Source organism: Tachysurus vachellii, chromosome 10 (genome assembly GCF_030014155.1).
Source record: "Tachysurus vachellii isolate PV-2020 chromosome 10, HZAU_Pvac_v1, whole genome shotgun sequence".
Classification (NCBI taxonomy): domain Eukaryota; kingdom Metazoa; phylum Chordata; class Actinopteri; order Siluriformes; family Bagridae; genus Tachysurus; species Tachysurus vachellii.
Genome location: NC_083469.1, coordinates 20804640 through 20827019, shown reverse-complemented (window position 1 = coordinate 20827019; position 22380 = coordinate 20804640). Strand labels below are relative to the sequence as shown.

Below are 22380 nucleotides of genomic sequence, written 5' to 3'. Positions count from 1 at the left end.
TAAACAGAAGAATGTAATTATCTAAAATAGGAAAAAAGTAGTGGTTATTTAATAAAAAAAAAAAAAAAAAAAAAAAAAAAAAAAAAAAAAAAAAAAAAAAAACATTTACTCCATTAAAACAAACATCTGGAAAGTATAAAAAGCACAAATACAACTTATGAATAATGCCGGAAATAAACACGCGAGTATCCTGAGAGGAGAAATGCAGTCACTTCACAGACACAGTTATTGGTCTGTAGCTGAGAAAACGAGTGGCCACAATGATGTTCAAAAGCCAACCAAGAGGACCAGTGGTATATAAAACGTTCAGTAGAAAATCAGTGATTTCTTTCTTTCTTTTTTTTTTTCTTTTTTTTTAAATCAACCTGAACACATGTGGTGATGACCAGTACTGAGGTTTTTTTGGTGTTAAACTTACAAATTAATACCCACAGTGAATTTTCTTTGACAGTGAAAAAACAGCATTGGAAGCAATTAGGGTTCCTGAAACCCTCACTGAAAATTTGAGGAAGGTGGTTTGAGGTTTTTTTTTTTTTTTTTTTTAAAAAGATGTTTGTTTCATAATAGGCACTGCACTCTTGTTCTTCAGGCTTAACTGGAGATGATGACACGTGTTGCCTCTAGGCATCGAACTTTTTGGTGATTTCGCTTGCTGATTATTGACAAGCTTATCAACAGACACACCAAATTCAAGTAGTAGAGGCCTGCCGACTTCCTATTCGTGGTAATTGCTTTGTGTGTGTGTGTGGGTGTGTGTGTGGGTGTGTGTGGGTGTGTTGGTGGTGGTGGTGGTGGTGGTGGTGGGGGGGGGGGGTTGTTGTAGTTTTAAAAAAAAAAATCCTTTAAAAACATTTATGAAAAAACATTTATGAAAGGCAGACATACGAAAATCTCTTTGGGAGATTACTCAAGCTGATTGAGGTCCTGGAAGATTTTGGGAGAAAAAAAAAAACAACAAACAACAAAAAAAAAAAAAAAAAAAATTAAAAAAAAAGCCTTTTCTTCTCTTCAGTCCACATTCTGTATTCAACAGTCTTTCTGCAGTGGCTGGAGACGATAAGGAATTCCCAGGACGAAAGTTTGCTAATGTACACATATGGAAGTGCAAGCGAATTTCAAAGACAAAATATTTTACAAAATACCTCAAAGTCTTGTATGAAAATAATCTCATAAACACCATGGCATCTTCTTGAGGGGGGGAGAAAAAGGAGGTCCCCGTCCAGCAGAGACAGTCTTCCTTATCATTTTCTCCCCCTAAAAACCCGTGTTGAAAGTCAAACAGTGCCATTAAGCAGGCGCGGCGGATCTCATCATGGCTGCCGTCTCACCTGCGATCCTCCCGTCTCCTCCTGTGAACCGCTGGCTCGTCTTCGAATAGGAGAGCGTACAGCGCCGAGGCCAAGCGCAACCAAAACGGCCATTGGTTCCTTTGGTTTCGGTGTTGCTGAAAAAAAAAAACAAGACAAAAATAAGAACAGGAAATAAGGACTAGATCCAACCAAGACAATAAACACACACACACACACACACCCACACACACACACCCACTACAATATTTGGGCCCTTTCATGCACGCAAGGTGAGATGGGGGCAGCAGGCAAAGCGTGTGACTGACAACCAGACAGCGGAACCTTTCTGATGTTTCCACAACAAAAGCACTCCGTCTGACCGTCTGTCTGACACAAAAACATGGTACATGATACAGACACAAGAGCGGTTATCAAAAGTGGACACGTCTTAACTAGAAGCACAAGATTTCATTTCAGGGCTTGACAACAATAAAAAAATATTTTCACCTATACATATTACTAAAAACACCTCTGGATAAAATGATCCCATGCTTTAAACACAACATTCATTCCCAACAAGGACCCTCTTTTTTGTTTCCTCTGATTAAGCGTAAATTATATTCATTAACACTGAAAACATTTGATCATGGTCTTAACATTGTATACATGATACTGCTGTCACCTGAAACTGTGGCATAGTTAAATCTCACAGCTAAGCTGTAATTGATGCATGGCTTAATCTCACTGGAGTCTCTCCATGGAATCGAGTCCAAGTTGATCTGAAGAGATTTAGGCAATACACAAACACACACACACACACACGCATGCTTAACACTTCGTTTCACTCAACACGACAAGCTCAACTGCTTGTTTTGTATGTAAGTGTACTAAGCACGCTTCTGGCAAAACAGTGACAAGCAACATTTCATTTAACACCATATGAATGAAGTACCTGCATTTTAATCCTTATTAAAGCTGTGGTCTTGTTTGTTTTTTTTTTTCAATAAAATATGTTGCACATGATAAAACATGGTAATGTATAATGTATTTTATAGTGTGTGTCACATACACACTCGTATAGAAGGGGGGAAATAAACGTACCCACAAGTGACGGAGATAGCGGTTACAATACAAGACCACAAGTCACGTGAGCGAGTTGTCATGGTAAAACATGCAGGATTAGACACTGGCATGTAGACAAAATCAGAAAAGATAAGACATAAAAGTCTAAGTACACATACAAGCTTTAGCAGTTATGTGCCAGGATATGATATCATAGCTGCTTCTGTATTCTTCTAACCCTGATGTTTCATATTTATACCTAATATAAATAATCCTTGTGAGTGCTTTGCTTTCTTGATGATGCTTTACGGTATGTTTGTATTTGTGTTTTGTGAGGTCACATCGACGGTGCAAATATTTATGCAGTCCCATGTTTTTTAGTGTGTAAACAATATTACACAGTTTTTTTTTTTGTTTTAATCACAGAGCAATTTTGTGAATATTTATGATATACGGTATAATTCCTCCAATTATTGTGTTAAAATCTTAAATACAACACAAAGCAAACCCATGAGTGATTCTAAATAAAACTTCCAAAGAAAGATTTGACTAGAAGAAATGCAGAGCCCAGCTTGTTTAGAACAAATCTTATCTTTCTTCTGCTTAAGAGATAACGAGTGGCACTGACTCACGCTCACAACTCGCAGCAGGAGTTGCAATGTGTTGTGCAAGTGCTCACCACTCTTCCTTTGTCCTTACAGATCCGTTTACATGCTCAAACAGTTACAGGAAGTGACATAAAGCTTTTCTCAGATTCATAACATGCTTTAGATCGCTCAGTCACATCCTGCTTTTATTGATGTGTAAAGATTCTAACAATGAAAGATTTTAAAGGCAGCACGTTGGCACAGTGGGTAGAGGCACTGCCTCACAGCTTCAGGTTCCCAGATTCAATCCTGAGCTTGGGTTCACGTCTATGTAGAGCATCACGTGTTCTCACCTCGTCTCTCTGGGGTTTCGTCTGGGTTCTCTGGCTTCCTCACACATCCCAAAAACATGTGGATTCACTACCCAAAATTTGCCCTGAGCTTTAAATGAGTGTCCTGTAATAAACTGTTCAGATCCACATTGACTCAGACCAGGATAAAACTTGAAAGAAAGAAAGAAAGAAAGAAAGAAAGAAAGAAAGAAAGAAAGAAAGAAAGAAAGAAAGAAAGAAAGAAAGAAAGAAAGAAAGAAAGAAAGAAAGAAAGAAAGAAAGAAAGAAAGAAAGAAAGAAAGAAAGAAAGAAAGAAAGAAAGAAAGAAAGAAAGAAAGAAAGAAAGAAAGAAAGAAAGAAAGAAAGAAAGAAAGAAAGAAAGAAAGAAAGAAAGAAAGAAAGAAAGAAAGAAAGAAAGAAAGAAAGAAAGAAAGAAAGAAAGAAAGAAAGAAAGAAAGAAAGAAAGAAAGAAAGAAAGAAAGAAAGAAAGAAAGAAAGAAAGAAAGAAAGAAAGAAAGAAAGAGAAAGAAAGAAAGAATTGAATTTGTATGATGAATTTTGTATGAGAATTTTTAATTTGTATGATGTAAATGGGACAGCTTAGTGGTTAAGGTGTTGGACTGCTGATTAGAAGGTTGCAAGCTCAAATCCCAGGTCCACCAAACTGCCGCTGCTGGGAACCTGAGCAAGGCCTTTAAAACTCAATTGCTCATTGTATAAAAGGAGATAAAATCAAGTTGCTCTAGACAAGAACATCTGCCATGTGGTGTAGATGTAGTAAATCTTATGTTTTACTACATCTATGCTTATGAAAACATACTCTGTACCTTTATCTGTAGAAAAACTCCACTATGACCAGAACAACTGTAAACGTTGCACTGACAAACAATGAGTGTGGGGGGAAAAAAAAAAAAAGTGTGAAAGCACCCTTACTCCTAGTAATTTGTGCTACACGATAAGCAAACTACATCCTGTTTCCATCCTAGGTTAAGAACGGTTTCAGTCGATGAATAAAAAAGGATGATGATGAGTTTGTAACAGGCAAAATGTAACATAATGAGGTGTTTTACAGCAGACTTGTGCTTCATACATCAGACATGACAACACAAGGGTAAGTGAGAAGACAAAAGTTCCCAAGAATGACATTTAGACACAGACACACATAGTTTCCCACCCAAAACAGTGTGGCACGCAATGTTTGTGTGTGTGTGTGTGTGTGTGTGTGTGTGTTTGTGTGGGTGTGTGTATGTGTGAGAGTGAGAGACTCGATGCCACATGACTAACTGTCAAAATGAGTCAACGGCTAAATTTAGCCAGAGATAAGCGTTAGAATCGAGGAAGACGTCAGCCGTCACTACTGTGGACTTCCTATCAGTTGTTGCGTGCATGCTCACCATCAGCTGCAGAGGAGCCCAGGAGCCACCGCTTACAACAACAGCAGCAATAAACACACACATATAAACGCAGTAAATGTCACCAGACTCACTGGAGACATGACTGTATTTTATAAATCACTGGGGATATCCATAACAGAAGCTGACAATTAAACACCTGCTGAAAAGATAATAATAATAAGAAGAAGAAGAAGAAGAAGACGTACAGATCCATCACTATCTACAGTATAACTCACACTATCTGCACATATCTCAGACCTTACCTAATATTTGGAAATATTGGATATTTCTACATATCTGTTGCTTTTTTAATGCAGTTATATGATTGGCAAATAGCTGGCTGATTTCAAACGAATTTCTTATTCAAAAATAAGAAAAGCAACCTGTTTATTTTTGTTGTTTTTCCTAATCTGTTGCTTTTTGTTCCTCCTGAAGTGCTGCACGACAAACTGGCTGACAGGAAACCTGTTTCTTAAAAAACATCCCCTTTTCTCTGGAGTGCTTGTAAACAGAAGTACGTGCGCTCTCTCTCTCTCTCTCGCTCTCTCTCTCTTGTGCTCTCTCTCTTGCGCTCTCTCTCTTGCGCTCTCTCTCTTGCGCTCTCTCTCTTGCGCTCTCTCTCCTCTCTGTCTCGCTCTCCCTCCCGCTCTCTCGCTCTTGTTCTCTCCGTCTCTCTCTCTCTCTTTCTCTCTGCCCCCCACCCCCTCTCTCACACACGCACTTGCACAGACAGACACAAGGACACACACGGACACATTTGCTTTATGGAACTCTATGAACCTGTAAAAACACAAAAATAACAATAAAAAAGAAAAACCCACGACCCCCAAAGAAAGCCCATGGAGACACGGCCCAGCACAGATAATCCCTCTGACTGCCCCAGGATCCCATCGTGAACCTGTCAAAAGCAGCAATTTATCTGTCAGCAGCGAGCGCTCCTATCTGACTTTCTACAGCCGCTTCATTTCAGGCCGAGCAGCCTGCCGGCGCTGCACTAACTGCCTGTCGTGGGGCTCGTGGGAATAACAGACTACTCTTTGTCATGTCTGACTCATTCAAAACTAAACCGAAGTGTCATTGCCGGCGTCAAATCTGGAGACGAGTCACTGATAAGAGAGTGCTCCTGGTGATAAACGAGCATGGCCCAGGCCTTATGGGATAAAATGTGAAGTCTGTGTACTCTACAGGTTCTCATCATGCCAATGTGGCACTACACACAAACCCAGTATTTCCTACTGATTTTCTTTTTGGGTTGAGCAAACAATATATTTCAGAAAGAAACCAAGTTCGGTTTAGTTGTTAAAATTGTAAACGGAAAGAAGTTTTCCGTAAAATTTCCTATAAATAAGAATTTTCTATAAATATAAATGAAGTCAAGAAGTAATAGTACAAAAAGATCTTACTTTATTTGTTTAAAAAGAAAAAAAAAAAAAAAAAAAAAAATGAACAAACCAAACGCAAACTGGTCCTGATACTGGGATTACTGGGAAATGAGAATTCCAAAGTTTGAACTATGAACTAAACAGCACACGATAGAACGTGATGAAAAAAAACCCAAACAAACAAACAAAAAAAAACAAACAATGGACTCGACGTGCAAAAGTGAGGGGAGCGAATTATTTATATAACTGCAGGACCTCAAATCGAATAAACCGACAGAAATAAAAGAAAACCTGCAGCTCGTGAATGTTGCTCAGTGCAACTGAAGCAGATCTCTCATAAGGAACAATAGCAAAGATAAAAAACTATGAAAAGACGTTTAACAAAACGTATTCAAAATGAATTAAAATAATCCACTTGGATTGCATCCAAGCCTATAACTCACTGCTACCCTTTATCACCTGCTTTTATACAGTACATGTTATTTACTTATCAGCTTAAGACATGACTTGGAGAATGGAGAAGAAAGAAGAAGTAATAAAGAAAAGAAAAGCAAACACGAAAGAAAAAACAGTGCCGTGAAGAGAACAGCCTGAGGCAGCCTCCGTAGTTCAACATTGAGGAGTAAATTATTACACAATCAAAAAATAACAGCAGGAAGCAGAGAGGGAGAAGAGCGCACACACTCACTAAATGCAGGCTAATAGATTTGGGTTCAGGTTTCTTTGGGATCAGTCATCAACTTGGCATAGAGTGGCGTAAAGTGGCCCGAGAGAGCGTGAGACATAATCTCTGGGCTCCCACATGGCCTCTTATGTCAATTAGGTGAACTGAGGCAACAAGTCAGTTAACACTCTGCCCTCCTCATCTTACCCCCATATGGACTTACACACAGACTGCTGCAGACCAAAGAAAGTAGTGTGGCAATACAACCCCAAAAAACTGTTTCTTCCTCATGTCCTACATCAGTCTCAGTGTAGAGTCAGTCCTCCGTTTCACAGACGGTGTCAGAGAAGGAACACCGGGTCTGTTACAGGAGAGTAGAGCATCCTGAAAAACAGACTTACAGGCTTAACAGGATTAGAAGCTTATAATCACTGAGAACACACATTTAACATCAAGCTGGCTGAAGAATCACTGCCTCTTGGCTCCTCATTCCGTAACGGAGTGTGTAATTGTGTGTGCAAGTGTGTGCAAGTGTGTGTGGCTTATTTGGTTATCTCTTGTTAGTTCTAAAAAAAGCTTACTGGAGTCTCACAAACCGCATTTATTCAGACCAACAGAAAATTAGAAACTGCCAGCTGATACACTTTCATGATACGCTGCAACTTTCATAACACACTTAAACACTGCCCGTGTGTGTAAACACACTCCGAGCCTCTCTTTCTAAGCACACATGACACTATTCCAACAATGTGGCATTAATCTGAACAAAGAGCCATTCTTCGTGGCCAGAGTGCACATGTACAGTCACACAAGACATCAACAGGCTCAGCTGATCATTGCTGTCTGTGTTTTATGGCAATATCAACACACCATTACTGACACACTCACGGGGAGTTATGAGCACACACTCTCACGCATGTGCTCACGCACGCTCAGGCACTCAACCTCATCCGTGCACGTTCGCTCATTCGCACATTCGCTCTTGCATTCGCTCTCTCTCTCACACACTCTCTCTCTCTCTCTCTCTCTCTCTCTCTCTCTCTCTCTCTCTCTCTCTCACGCACTCGCTCTCTCTCTCTCACGCACTCGCTCTCTCTCTCTCTCACGCACTCGCTCTCTCTCTCTCTCACGCACTCGCGCTCGCTCTCTCTCTCTCACGCACTCGCGCTCGCTCTCTCTCACGCACTCGCGCTCGCTCTCTCACGCACTCGCGCTCTCTCACGCACTCGCGCTCGCGCTCTCTCACGCACTCGCACTCGCGATCGCTCTCTCTCTCTCACGCACTCGCGCTCGCTCTCTCTCTCTCACGCACTCGCGCTCTCTCTCTCTCTTACGCACTCGCGCTCGCTCTCTCTCTTACGCACTCGCGCTCGCTCTCTCTCTTACGCACTCGCGCTCGCTCTCTCTCTCTCACGCACTCGCACTCTCTCTCTCTCACGCGCTCTCTCACGCACTCGCACTCTCTCTCTCTCACGCACTCGCGCTCGCTCTCTCACGCACTCGCACTCGCACTCTCTCACGCACTCGCACTCGCGATCGCTCTCTCTCTCTCACGCACTCGCGCTCGCTATCTCTCTCTCACGCACTCGCGCTCGCTCTCTCTCTCTCACGCACTCGCGCTCGCTCTCTCTCTCTTACGCACTCGCGCTCGCTCTCTCTCTCTCACGCACTCGCGCTCTCTCACGCACTCGCACTCTCTCTCTCTCACGCGCTCGCACTCTCTCTCACGCGCTCGCGCTCTCTCACGCACTCGCGCTCGCGCTCTCTCACGCACTCGCGCTCGCGCTCTCTCACGCACTCGCGCTCTCTCACGCACTCGCGCTCTCTCACGCACTCGCGCTCTCTCACGCACTCGCGCTCTCTCTCTCTCACGCACTCGCGCTCTCTCTCGCTCACGCACTCGCGCTCGCTCTCTCTCACGCACTCGCGCTCGCTCTCTCTCACGCACTCTAGCTCGCTCTCTCTCTCACGCACACGCTCTCGCTCTCACGCATACACACTCGCGCTCGCTCTCACGCACACACACTCGCGCTCACTCGCTCTCACGCACACTTGCTTTCGCTCTCGCACACAACCTCTCTCTCCCTCTCTCATGCTCTCTCTCATTAACTCACTCTCTCTATCATTCACTCACTCTCTCTCACACTCTCCCATTCACTCACACGCGCTTACTCACACACACTCACCCACACACACACACAAGGGAACTGTAAACAAGAAGCTAGAAGGACAGTGTTAAATAAGACTTAGCATTGTAGGGAATAAAATGTGTCCATGTGTAGAGGTTTTAAAACCCCAAGCCTGAAATGATGTTGTACATCACCTAGCATAAGTAAACAATAACAGCAAACCTCCCATTCAACTCTACTACATTTTGTAATGTTTGAATCTGCAGCTAAAATGGACCTAACGGACCGTCATGATACAATTATTCATCCCAACATCCCTTTGCTGGGAGTTTTTCCTGGGACAAAGCTCTAGGAAAAATATCAGTCAGAGATTATATATCAGACTTTAAGTAGGAAAATTTCAAGGGAGGTGAATACTTATACAAGGCATAAAAATTACAAGTGATTTAAGTAAAAATGTGTATGACACGATGATGAGGAGCAGCCATGAAGCCCATAGATTAAAAGAAAAGAAAGAAAGAAAAAGAAAAAGCTTGGCAAGGGAAGCATGACATTGAGTGGTTTTAGCTACAGATATCATCACCACTAACCTTTTGGGCAGGAAATAAGATAAGATGTATGATGCTCTGCTTCTCTGTGCACATGTATGAATGATGTTATCACTAACTTGTTATGGGGTGTGGATGGGGGTGCTGTATTATATGCTGTAAACCCCCCCCCCATCCCCACCAACACACACACTGAGAATGGAGCTATAATGCATTGCGATGTCATAAAGAGGGAGCATGATGGGGCTCACCAGCATGTGCTCTTGATAGAACTGGTCTCCAATTATCTGGAGTTTCTGGCCGATCTGAGCCTCTACGCTGTGCGCAGGCCGTCGGAGAGGCTGATTTTCAGGAAACATGGCGTCTTGGACACTGTCAGAACGAGCAGGCGGTGTCAGCAATAGCAATCCTGCACTACCTAGTGAGAGAGAGAGAGAACCCAAGGGTTAAAAACATACTGAAAGCTGCAGTTCAACACACCACCTAACAAGAGTCTACACGATACTGAAGCTGCTACTCAAACAAAGCTGCTACTCTAGTTCTTGGACATCCATAGTGTTCTAATCTCATCAGCTAAACAGCTATATACAAAAATATGTACAAAAATGTGTACAACAAACTACTGTGCACTGACCAGATATCTTGGCAGTGTGCGCTTAAAGCACCAATAAACCAGTCTTGAAGAAATCCAATTTCCTGTTTGTTGTAGTTTCGATACCTCGGGCTCTCAAGTTTTAAAAGTTAACTAGAAAAAATTACAAATCATGAAAAATGTTTTTTTTCCAAAATCATCAAAGAGAAATTAATGAAAGGAACTTCATAAACAAACAAACAAACAAACAAACAAACAAACAAATAAATAAATAAATTTAAAAAAAAGAAACATGAGTCATAACGGTTTACGGTTGACATTCAGACACATCGAACAGGAAGCTGCAGTTTGGGCCGAGGCTGATTTAACAGTAGTTAATATAAAATGGAAGGAGTAGACGTGGTAGTTTTGTCCCTTCGGTTTGAGCTCGAAGGAAAAATAACTCTGTAAGAGTGCGAACATAAACAGATGAAACAGTGCAGTCAGGTTGTAGCTCTCGTCCATGACTGGGCTCACAGCCAGCAGAACAACCCTTGCGTGCAGTCATATGAATTGCAAAGCGACTAAGTACACATAGAAAAGTAATAAAAACTGAAGAGGCCACGACAATCAGACGCCACAAGGGACAGAGAGGAGAGGACGAGAGACACACCGACTGCTCTCACAGGTGCCGAAACCTCTTGCTCAATTTCAGTATAATCAGTTAGCATAAAAATAATAATAATGGCACATTACCAATACTTGAAGGCTAAACTAGAGAATTAAACAGTTACGTAACCTGTAATATAACTCTTATGATTAAACATTATTTTATTTTTTTTTTGTTCCGATATACTGATTCTTGCCAAACCTAATTTTCTCCCTTTGTCTCCATGTCTCTACCATCACCATCACCATCACCGTCTCCATCTCGTTGTTGTTTTTTTTTAAAATAAGGTTAAGGTTTACCATAGAAGAGGCGACTGGGCTCCTCGGCTACACCGCAGGGCAGCATGCCATTCAGCCGTGTCGCGGAGTGCCCTGGGGTCTGTGTGCTGTGGTCTTCCCTGTTGGAGGAAGGCCAGCACTGTGAGACAGGCCCAAACACATCATCCTCATCCTCATCCATGAGCAGGATCTTGCACACTCTCCACCTGCAATCCAGAAAATTGCCCTTAGTCAATGAGATCATCATAATCATGAGGGTTATAATGGAAAGACTTATGTACTTACGATTCTCAGATGAGAACAGGAACATTTATTTATTTATTGTTCTTTTCATGCCACGCCTTCAGCAATGGCTATTTTCATGGTAAGAACACAGTAGGTGAAGCGAGATACTCAAGTAGTTCTTACAGCGGTACTTATGTGTAAACAACAGCAGCTATATGAGGTCCTTCACTTTAATACTCAAAAGCAACTCCAGAATTGTCTATAGTCGCTAAGTGCATAGCAGTCCATTAATAAATGTTTAACAGTCATTATTGCCTTACAGAGATCACATGTTGGAGTTCTTCACTGTTTAGAAGGAAAGCGTGTGCAAGTCTGTAAGTGTCCAATACGGCATCTTGCCTATAGGGTCTGAGAGAGTCTGGATAGAAGTTGAGGAGGAACTATCTTTCATTTATAACATGGCTGATATTGTGTTGTTTGTTATGAATACACTGATCCCATGCCATTTTTTTGTTTTTTGACATGTATGAGTCTGAAAACAGCAACAAGTGATTTCAATCAGGAGAAAGACATGTATACGGTGCACATCCACGTACAGTCCTGCTTTTATTCATTACACCATGTCATACAATTCAGTATAAATATGCTACAGGAAGCACTTGCTCATTCTTTCCTGCCAAAACCAAAGCAAAACCAAGTACAGACTTAAAAATGAAAAATTACAAGTTAAACCTACTAAGTTACAAGCTGCTACACAGTACAGCAAGCTGTGTACAATAATAAATCATAGATCAGAATGGCATCATTTTCCACCTTTCCGGAAAATCAGCATCAGAGATTATTGATCTAGACGTGAATGTTTCTGTATGTTGATTGATCTAAAGTAAGTAACTGTATATACAGTAAAACGTAATGCAAAGTCAGAAGTGCTACTGATGTTGATCTGATGTTACTCCGTGCACAAGGAAGTACATCGAGTTGAAAGTGGTATTTCTCTGTTAGTTACTGGATGGAAATTGGAAATAATAGGTTGCAGCCTTGAGTTGAACTATAGTCACTTTCATGAGTGAGTGAAGAAGAGGAGAGTCCCAGTATTCAAACATGAAGTGACTACACAAACAGTACAGCTCACAGTTATCTGTACATAAGATGGATTAAAATATCGATCAACTGGGGGAGGTCAAAATACACTTTGGCAGCATTGAAATACTTATTTGTATAGCGGTTTTAACAATGGAAATGGTCTTAAAGCAGCGATCATGTTCTTTATTCTTGGAGAAGAAAACCAGGTAAAGATGTTGGGAGTTTATCATGTATATCTTGAAATAAGATAAATTGAGATGCCAAGCTAACTGATGAAAGCTGAGGAAAAGTGGCACAATTATGATGCTTATGCCTATTTTACGTTGGTACTGAGCCATACACTGCATTAACTTTTTTGGATGTGCACAATGTGCCAAAAGGTCTCAAAATACAAATGGTGGCTATCTTACATATACTTACTTTAAAGCACAAAGGGTTCATTCAAAACATTCAATAGCTCCATAATGACTACTGACTCCACAGTCACTCTAAAGTTCCTAATATTTACAAGATTTTCAGATGTCATTTAGATATGACTGACTAAGGCTGTATCAATCGCATATGACTAACTGATCTAGGTTGGGGTGGCAACATAGGCCAAGGATTATATCGAAAGTGGCTTCTGACAAGATGCACCACCACACGTACTCACAAACGCGCAACCACATCGTGAAGCCTGTGTTTGTAATGTACCCATGACCAAAACAAATCAATGCCTCTGACTCTAATAACAGCTGGGCTAAGAGAAAATACATGCAGTCCAGACCCTGAGCATCAGTTATAGCATAATAACAGTAAAGTTTAACTTAGCTTGTGGTGCTCATTTAGATAAATAACGGCCGTGAAACCACACCATGGTGCTGTGGTTAGACAACTGGTTTACTATATTTAAACGTACAGAAATTTTTGGCTAGGCAGAGGCAACAACCGTGTCTCCTGCTTTCTCCATGTTCTGTGGTAGAGTCCATGTGGTTTTTGTGGATCAGGACAATTCTGGGTGAATAGTAGCTATTTGTCCCCAAAATGCCTCCATGTCACTCCCACATAATATTACACTGCAGACAACACAGTGGAAGTAAACAAACAGACAAACACACAGCACAAAACAAGATTTCCATCACTGGGTTTTGGTCAGGACTTGGGTATATAGGCTGAAGCTTAACAGATCTATACAAAACCAGACAGTGATACTGCACAGAACAGCAGTAATAAAAAGAATAATGATGTCATGAGGAATGGAAACTATGCTAACAACACACTGCAACCCCAATGAACACAAACAGCATGTGCTATTTTTATAAAAACACAAATCAATACATAATCACTACTAATGTCAAAACTGAAACTGAAGGTCTGGTATTGTGTCTGAAAGTTGAAAGCATGTTCACAATTTCACAAGGACAAAATGTGCTTTGTGTGCGGACTTGAAGGGTAGCATGGAGAGTGTGAGTATTTGAGCGAATCTCCGATTTGCTTTGTTCAGATCCCATCAAATCTGTGAATGACTTCACAATGAAGCAAGCGATATACAGCTCCCTCTGCTGCCCTGTGCTCTGAGTGTGTGTGTATGTGTATGTGTGTGTGTGTGTGTGTGTGTGTGCAAGCTCAGCATGCTGAAACCGATGATTCTGCTCAAGGTGACACCCATTTATCATCACTTTTAGGGATGTTCTGATCCGATACCATACACATATTGACATAGCACCTGATACCTCCCTTGAATTGAGCCATATTTTCCAATACACTGCCATTTTATTTTATTCAGGTGTAATACTGAACCCCACAACAAAGATCCTGTTGCACAGGTTCCTGTTGAAAAGTATGCTGAGGAGTATTAGCATGCTTAGCATAAAGATGTTAGCCTGAGATGTATTAAAACATGGGAAAGTAGCATTGGCAACTACACAACACTGTTGTGTACTTTTTCATTTTAATTTCACAATAAACCGACTGACAAACTATAAAGACTTAAGCCTTTGGAGAGAAAATGGGGAGTTAAGAAAAACTAAAATGGACACAATGATACCTTATAGGGTTAAAAAAGTTACACACAGTGACAGTATTTACAACTGGAAGCTATCTGTGCTGCTGTTAGCTGTTTCCTTGTTGACTCATATATCGTGTTCAGGGTTCCACAGTTCAACATTCTGCATTCAAACAGAGATAAAAACTTCTCAGCAAAGAAAGGGAGAAGATGTAAACTGAGATGTGAATGTTAAAGAAAAGTGCACACAATTATACAGAGGGTTATATGCATGTGACATGTCATAATTTCACCTTTACTAAACTTGAAAATTGCATATGTTGCCACCACTATTATCATCACCAACACCAAATGATCGGTCAGGTTTTTTAAACTCCTAGCACCAAATCTAGGGACATTTTATCCAGCACAATGTCCGGCCCTCGAGAAGGTTCTCTCGGCTCTCATTAAAGCTGCTTGTTATATGTTGTGAGAGATGTTATTAAAGCTGCTTGTTATATGAGTTGTGAGAGCAGGTTCAGTCACTTTAACCCCAGTGTAAATTCAGACTGAGATGTGTTTGCATGAGCCTTTGTTTCCAACGACCAAGTCACTCAGCTATTGTTTTAACACTCTATTCTAATCTACATATTCCTTTATCAGGTAACTCCTTTTTGATGAGTGATGCAACTAATATGCAAAATAGTCTATGGCATCATCTGACGAACATCGTGCGACTTTCCAGTGAAAAAAGAGCGTGCAACACTGGGACTGATTTAACACTTAAAAACATCGCCAGAGGTAGCGACTGCATAGCGCGCGGGTACGCGCACTTGCGCGCGCGAGTTCACGGAACACAGATTGTCTTGCTGATAAAATACCAAATAAACGGAATAACTGCGTCTGTAGTTTGTGTGAAAGGTTCCGGTAGGAAGCCTCTCCACCTCAGGGCACAATATATCAAGTAAACCATGAGTCATCAATACAGAACGTTTATTCGAGTCGTAAACAGAACACATACAGCGCAGATTATACAGTAAACATCATTGTTTTGCAAAGTATCTGCACTTCTACGGTAAGAAAGGGAATTAACCAATCAGAATCAGGCTTTTTTTTTTCTATTTCTGTTTGAGGCTATTAGCAGCTAGCAGATAGCATATAGCTAGCATGTGTCCGGCGAAGTACTGCTGTTTTACTGCAGGAAGCGAAAAAGGCGCGTGGACTCGGTTTTGTACAACATTACGTTATTTTCCCTTGTTACTAACTTGGCATTTTCGCTGGAAATGTTTTTTTGGCAACGTTATTAATATGAGATGGGTGAAATGATTAAATAACGACTCGTGCACGCGCCGCCGTTCTCTGACATCCACCGACATGAACGAGCACGACACGACATGAACGAGGACGACTTACTTCTCAATACAGGTGTACAGGAACAGATTATGATCTCAGTTAGTATCCTTCATCAGCTTTCCCCTCAAACACATTATGTGCCACGACACTGGTTAAGGAGATCATATTGACGTTATACTGCAGCTTTTATGCTCTGGTGAGATTTTCATTTTGCTAAACAAATGATGTTTATATCGTGCGCTTAGACTTTAGCTTACTTCACCGTGTGAAAATAAGGCATTTAAATTCACAAAAATTGTTTTTACTGTTTTTTTGAACGCTTCATTTGTGCAATGATTTGTTAGTGGCGGAAGCCAGATAGTATTTACAGTTAGTAACCGTTTCTAACCAGCAGTCCCGGCATGTGTCGACTCATGTGTCGACTCGGTGTTCTATTATAGCCATCGTTATTTTAAACAATACGCGCGACATGTGTCCAATATCTTCGCCATTTGTACACTTCTGGTTATCGCGTAGTGACAATAAAGTGACTGTGAAATCGCACCTTTTTTCAGACAGTATGTATGTGACGTGTTTACGGTGTAAGCAACTATATAGCACAGAACATAACAGCATGTCATCAACAACTGCCATTAAAATCCACATAAAGGTCTCGTAGATGTTTTACAGATGTTTATATACAAAGCTGAAATCCTTCATCTTAATCGTTTGATTGTAACCACACAGATCTTGTAACAGGGCCGGTTATGTACACCGACAACACCGGGTGTTCAGCTCCATCCATGTGCCGTTTACAACCACATCTGTCACAGCAGTCACACAGAAAAACCTACACGTTTACACGCACACCCTTGCCATCTTACACGAGCAACATCAGTTAACTCCATTTATCCTTGCAATTCGATTGGCTAGTTACAGAAAATCACACCAACTACATACAACCCACAAGGAAAAGCTGTCTACAAAACATACATAGATCTGTAATAAGTGATACCTCTGATCGGCCTGTGTTCAGATCCGTGGTGTTTCTGAGTCTAAAAGATCAGGTTGGCCGGTGCTGTAGAGCAGATAGGATCAGATCAGACTACAGACAGGAGGACAGTACGATCCTCTTTCCTTCTCGACAACTTTCATTCTGCAGTCCAGCCTCCAGCACGCTCGCTTCTTTCCTATTATGACTCCGCCCCGTGACGTCACGCAACCCATGACAACAAAAAAAAGCCCTTAAAGCCACACGACACTGTTTTCTGTAGCTAATGCTACAGGCTATGTGTGGTTATCTACACTTAAAGGTAATACTTTTTTCTGAACTTTTGCACATACAGACAATATCCTGGTATTTCTGACTGATGTCTGTCGTTATATCGATCAGGGCCATTTTGCATCTGGAGATGATTGCAGTAACATTATTCTCAAAGTGAGAATATGCCCTGGATAAGTGACCAGTCCCTCATACGACACGATGCACACATGTTCCTACTCTCATTTACACCCCAGGGCAATTTGTCTTATTCAGCATCTCAACCATCAACATGTTTTCAGTGATGAGAGGAAATTGTTGAACCCAAAGGAAATCCAAATGGACAACGAAACTCTCTATATAAACAGTAACCTGTGTTCAAAATCAAACAAAAGGACTCTGGATCAGTGATGCATCAATGGCCCTGTATATCACGCTGCTGTCACTAATCTGTATGTTTGCACATGGACAGTCAACATATTACTCATTTTCATTTCTTTGTCATATTTATATTTATTTATTTGTTTATTTGTTTAATCTCATGTTATTAATCATATGCTGCTGTAACAGTTTATGTCTTTGTGAGGGATCAATAAAAGTTTATCTTTTGAAATGCTGTGTTTGACTCTACAGAATGTTTTAGAATATTAAGAAACTATTTACTGACACTATAGACAATAATGAGCAACATAAACATTTAATTATCCGTGTATATAATAGTTACAATATATATTATTTTGTGGATTATATATATATATATATATATATATATATATATATATATATATATATATATATATATATATATATATATATACATACATACATACAGTATATAGTCTGATCAAAACTCCTCGCTGTCCCTTTAAGATTAGACGGTCAGTGTATTTTCAGCCAATCAGGGTATTTGTTTTGATCCCGCCCCCTTTCATGAGACCGGGCACGTGGAAGGGAAATTCCCACAGCGGCAACAGTGCGGAAAGGTTGTGCGCTGTCACGCATGATCGGAAATAGGAAAAGCCTATGTATCACATATATATCTTGTCTTATGCAAATACACTTTAAATGCACGATTAGCCGTGCAAGCCTATAATTTTCATCTAAAAGGCACAGTCACTGTATGATGTAAAATGACAAGAATGCCTAGTAAGAATTTGTCCACTGCAGTGGAAATGTATGTTGGATGTTTCCCATATACATGTTATACAGGGAAGCCTTTCCTAGTAAAATTCCTGGTCAGGTTTGTGGTGGATTTGGAGATGGTGACACTGGATACACAAAAACACTGGAAGCTAGTGCATCATATGAAAGTGGCGTGACATACGGCTAAGTATGGTGACCCATACTCAGAATTTGTTCTCTGCGTTTAACGTGCACACACACAGCAGTGAACACACACACAGTGAACACACACCCGGAGCAGTGGCGCCCGGGGAGCAGTTGGGGGGCTTCGGACTGAGGGCACCTCAGTCTTGGCCGGCCCGTGACTCGAACCCACAACCTTAGGGTTAGGAGTCAGACTCTCTAACCATTAGGCCACGACTTCCCCCTTGTTGTATATGCACCCACACACAAACACACAGACACACACACATTGACATCTAGAAGCGTTTTCGAGTAACTAATCCAACTACCAACATGTTTAGGGAGGTGGGAGGAAACCTGAGATCATGAAGGAGACCCACACAGACATGGGTAGAATATGTGAAACTGCAAACAGACAGAAATCCGAGCTGAGGATCACACCAGGGACCCTGGAGCTGTGAGTGCCAACATGCCACCTGCTCTGTAACATAATTACTGTAAATACACTGTGATTCCGTGGAGAATAAGTCAACTGCGCTAAAATCACGAATGGAAGGCACAATGATGACTTGAATTAATACATCCCCCTTTCAAGTCTCTGCTAAACTTATCTAAATGGACAGAAAACCTGGTATGAGGGAAAGGACTCTCTACTCCGTGGCAGATCTGTTCATGTTCTGTGGAATCCTGCACCAGCCATTGCTCCACTGGGGCAGCAGGGCAGGTGCTGGATGTTATAATCTGACCCTGTCCTCCCTCCAGGGCTACGACGGATCAATAAACACTTGGGCAGCTGGGACACAGTACAACTTAACATCCTCTCACAAAGCTGAAGACAATTCCTCAGTACACACATGAACACACACACTTATAAGCACATCCCTCCCCCAACCTTTAACTTAACTGGGACTGCAGCGACATGCTTGGAAGGAAAGAAATATTTCAAACAACTTAATTTCAAGTCGATGCAGTTGCTTAAAATCAGTGAATGAAACATAATTGATTACAGATTTTAAAAAATGCAAACAGCACCTACTTCAACCTTCTTCAACGGACCATGACAAAAAAAATATGTTCTATAATCAAAAATATAATTATGGTTCACTTAGTCAGTTAGAGATTCAGTTCAAATTTCCCCGTTGCTACTATATCCCTCATACAAATGACCCTTCAAGACTCTTCCATTTCATGTGTATTGAATTGACTTAAGCAAATCATCATATAATATGATACCATTACGATACATTATTTGACCCTGCGTGTTACCCTCCCCGTTCTCACCTAACCCACAGAGGGGGGGCAGCAGCAGGGTTCACATGGAGTTTGTTGGAGCTTTGCCAAAATTTTGAACAAGTTCAGACCAGGGCCACTTACACATATCCAACCAGTCTATGAAGTGTAAAGATTTGAAATGGGAAAGAATGGCAAAGAAAAAATCAGTTAATGCTGAGTAAGACCTGGAAGTAAGAGAAAACCTGGAGAATTGTATGTTTTATAATCTTACTGACAGCCATAAATATAACCGTCACCATTTACTCTGTAACATGCTACACACTGAACAGACAATTAATACTAAATTTGTTTTTTTAATTTAAAGTGCCAGCAGTTCTTTTAATTCATGAATGCATTAATGATCATGGAAGTGTTAGTATTTAATCAAATGGCCAAGTGTGAAAATATTTAATTGTAACTTAATGTTAATGCAGTGTAAGCTTTTTTTATTTACTGTCTGAGATTTGTGTTACTATCTTTGAGATCTATGTGTGCTAATCATCCAACTTCCCCTTTAAATCAAGAACCTGCATGAAATACAGTCACACTGAAGTAGTTTGTGACTGTGTACACACAGACTGCCTCCAATCCATGGTCAGGAGTTATGAGTTTTAGTAGCATGCCTTCTCTCAGAGTGACAATTCAGTTTTATTTGTATAGTGCTTCAAACAATAAGACTTTGTCACAAAGCAGCATTTACAGAAATCTAGATGTTTATTGAGGCTTGTAATGATGTGAAAGTGGCACAAAAAAAAAGATGACATGAGGAAGAAATGGAGAAATCAGACCCAAAACATTACTAGTCTTCTTCCAGGTGGCACCCAAGAGTATGATAGTTTGTGTATTCCTATTTTATATCGTGCTAGCTTTTCATTGTGCGTGAAGTTTTAACTGGTAAAACAGTATTATGGAGAGAGTATTTGATGCAGATTCAGCCTATGATGTGATTAAAGTGGCCAACAAGCTAAACTTTTAAACATTCATTTAAATCCAACATAAATAATGGGTTCAGCCTCAAGAATTGTAAGATCATCAATCTGGCACTAAGAGCATCATCTGAATGGCTAAATGTTGTGTTTGGAGTAAATGAATCACCCCGAGCATCTAGGCCTTGATGCCACTGCTGATAGAGAGAGAGAGCGGAAATAAGATTAATGATTGATATGATCAGAGACAGCACACTTTCAAGAGATTGTGTGTTTCTATGGAAACAGGGTGGAGAAGAAAGACAAGGTTAAGGGAGTCTTTGTCCTATGTGCCATCTTTGTCCTGTTCTGATGGCAATGTTAATATAAACCTTAATGGGTTTTTCCAGGTAGTCGAGAGGCTGAAATTAAAGCCATGGCCTTATCTTATAGCGTTAGAATAAAACATATGATCAAATGCATGCACACACACACACACACACACACACACACACACACACACACACACACACACACACACACACACACACACACACAGAGTCATCTACATACACCAGCAGGACACTGATTGTCTCTTTGTCAGTGAATGTTTGTGGATGCATGTCTCAGTCAGTCTGCAACCCTTTCAGTCTATATGAATTTGTTAATAAGTTTGGCATCAGTGTCGTGTGTTGTGATGTGCTTGCAATGTTTCCTGTTTAAATCCATCCCAGCCTTGCAACAATTTCCTGATCTATCCATGAAAAGGTTTTCAATACATTCTTCTCCTCTTAGAAGCGTTCCTAAAGGCCATCTAGGGGAATGTGCATAAAGAAAAATGTGCTTACATGTGTATTTACACTTTAGCAAAACTGCACATAATTACACAAACACAATTTATTCAACAGTCATTCTATATTCATACCACCGCATTTTATCAGTAACTGTATCATATGCTGCATTTTTTCAAATATTTTGAACATTCATTCATTCATTCATTCATTTTCTACCGCTTATCCAAACTACTTCGGGTCACCGGGAGCCTGTGCCTATCTCAGGCGTCATTGGGCATCAAGGCAGGATACACCCTGGACGGAGTGCCAACCCATCGCAGGGCACATATTTTGAACATTATTTTTTTATTTTATTATGTAACTTTATTATTTCTTTTTCCACCTTCAGAGGAAAGGTGTACAAGACAGTAGTGAGAGCAGCTATGCTGTATGGGTTAGAGACTGTAGCAGTGAGGAAAAGACATGAGGCAGAGATGAGGATGTTGAGGTTCTCTTTAGAAGTAATGAGGATGGCAAGGATTATGAACGAGCACATCAGATTGACAGCTCAGGTTGGGTGTTTTGGGGACAAGGTCAGAGAGGATAGATTGAGATGGTTTGGACATGTACGGAGGAGGGAGATGGTTATTTTGGTAGAAGGATGTTGGAGATGAAGCTAAGAGGTAAGATAAGGTAAGAGGTAAGAGGGCAGGTAAGAGGTCAAGATGAAGGCCAAAGAGGAGATATATGGATGTGTTAAGTGAGGATATGAAGGTAATTGTTGTGAGAGTAGAGGATGCTGAGGATAGTTAGGTGATAGAGTTGATTTGATTTGATTTGATTTGATTTTTGATTGAGTAGAAGATGCTGAGGATAGAGTTAGGTGGAAGCAGATGGTTCGCTGCGGCAACCCCTAACTGGAAAAGCCGAAAGCAGAAAGAGATTTATTTTTCCACTTGTTCATCAAATGCCACATTAATTCACATGCCACTCTACTTTATATACTATACTATTCTATACTATACTAATACAAATTGAAATTCTAATTTTATTTGTCACATACACAATCCTTTTTGTGTATGTTTATGTGTGCTGTCTCCTTGTTATAAAAATAGCCAATAGCAAAGAAAAAAGAATATAATAAAGGAATAAAGAAATAAAAATACGGCACAAGTAGATACAATATAAGGAAGAAATATATATATTAAATATATATCAGAAAATATATCAGAAAAGGAGATACAGGCAGAAACAGGTAGTGTTGAGTGTGATGTACAGTAGTGATGCGTGTGAGTGTATATAAATATATATATTGTTAAAGTGCATATATATATATATATATATATTCAAAATGT

At 40.5% G+C, this 22380-nt stretch overlaps 1 protein-coding gene across 3 annotated transcripts; it reads right to left on the bottom strand.

The window, feature by feature from the left end:
* Nucleotides 1–1194: 1194 nt before the first annotated feature.
* bmf1 (BCL2 modifying factor 1) lies at nucleotides 1195–16658 on the bottom strand. Of its 3 annotated transcripts, none has more exons than XM_060880233.1 (4): nucleotides 16525–16658; nucleotides 10928–11112; nucleotides 9639–9805; nucleotides 1195–1444 (listed from the first exon to the last, which is right to left on the bottom strand). In XM_060880233.1, the coding sequence occupies exons 2-4, from the start codon at nucleotides 11085–11087 to the stop codon at nucleotides 1325–1327; spliced, it is 447 nt and encodes a 148-aa protein (XP_060736216.1). In that variant the 5' UTR covers nucleotides 11088–11112; nucleotides 16525–16658; the 3' UTR covers nucleotides 1195–1324. The 3 variants fall into 3 exon arrangements, with proteins under 3 accessions (XP_060736216.1, XP_060736215.1, XP_060736214.1); XM_060880232.1 differs by lacking the exons at nucleotides 1195–1444; nucleotides 16525–16658 and adding exons at nucleotides 1526–2068; nucleotides 11192–11328; XM_060880231.1 differs by lacking the exon at nucleotides 1195–1444 and adding an exon at nucleotides 1530–2068.
* Nucleotides 16659–22380: the final 5722 nt, after the last annotated feature.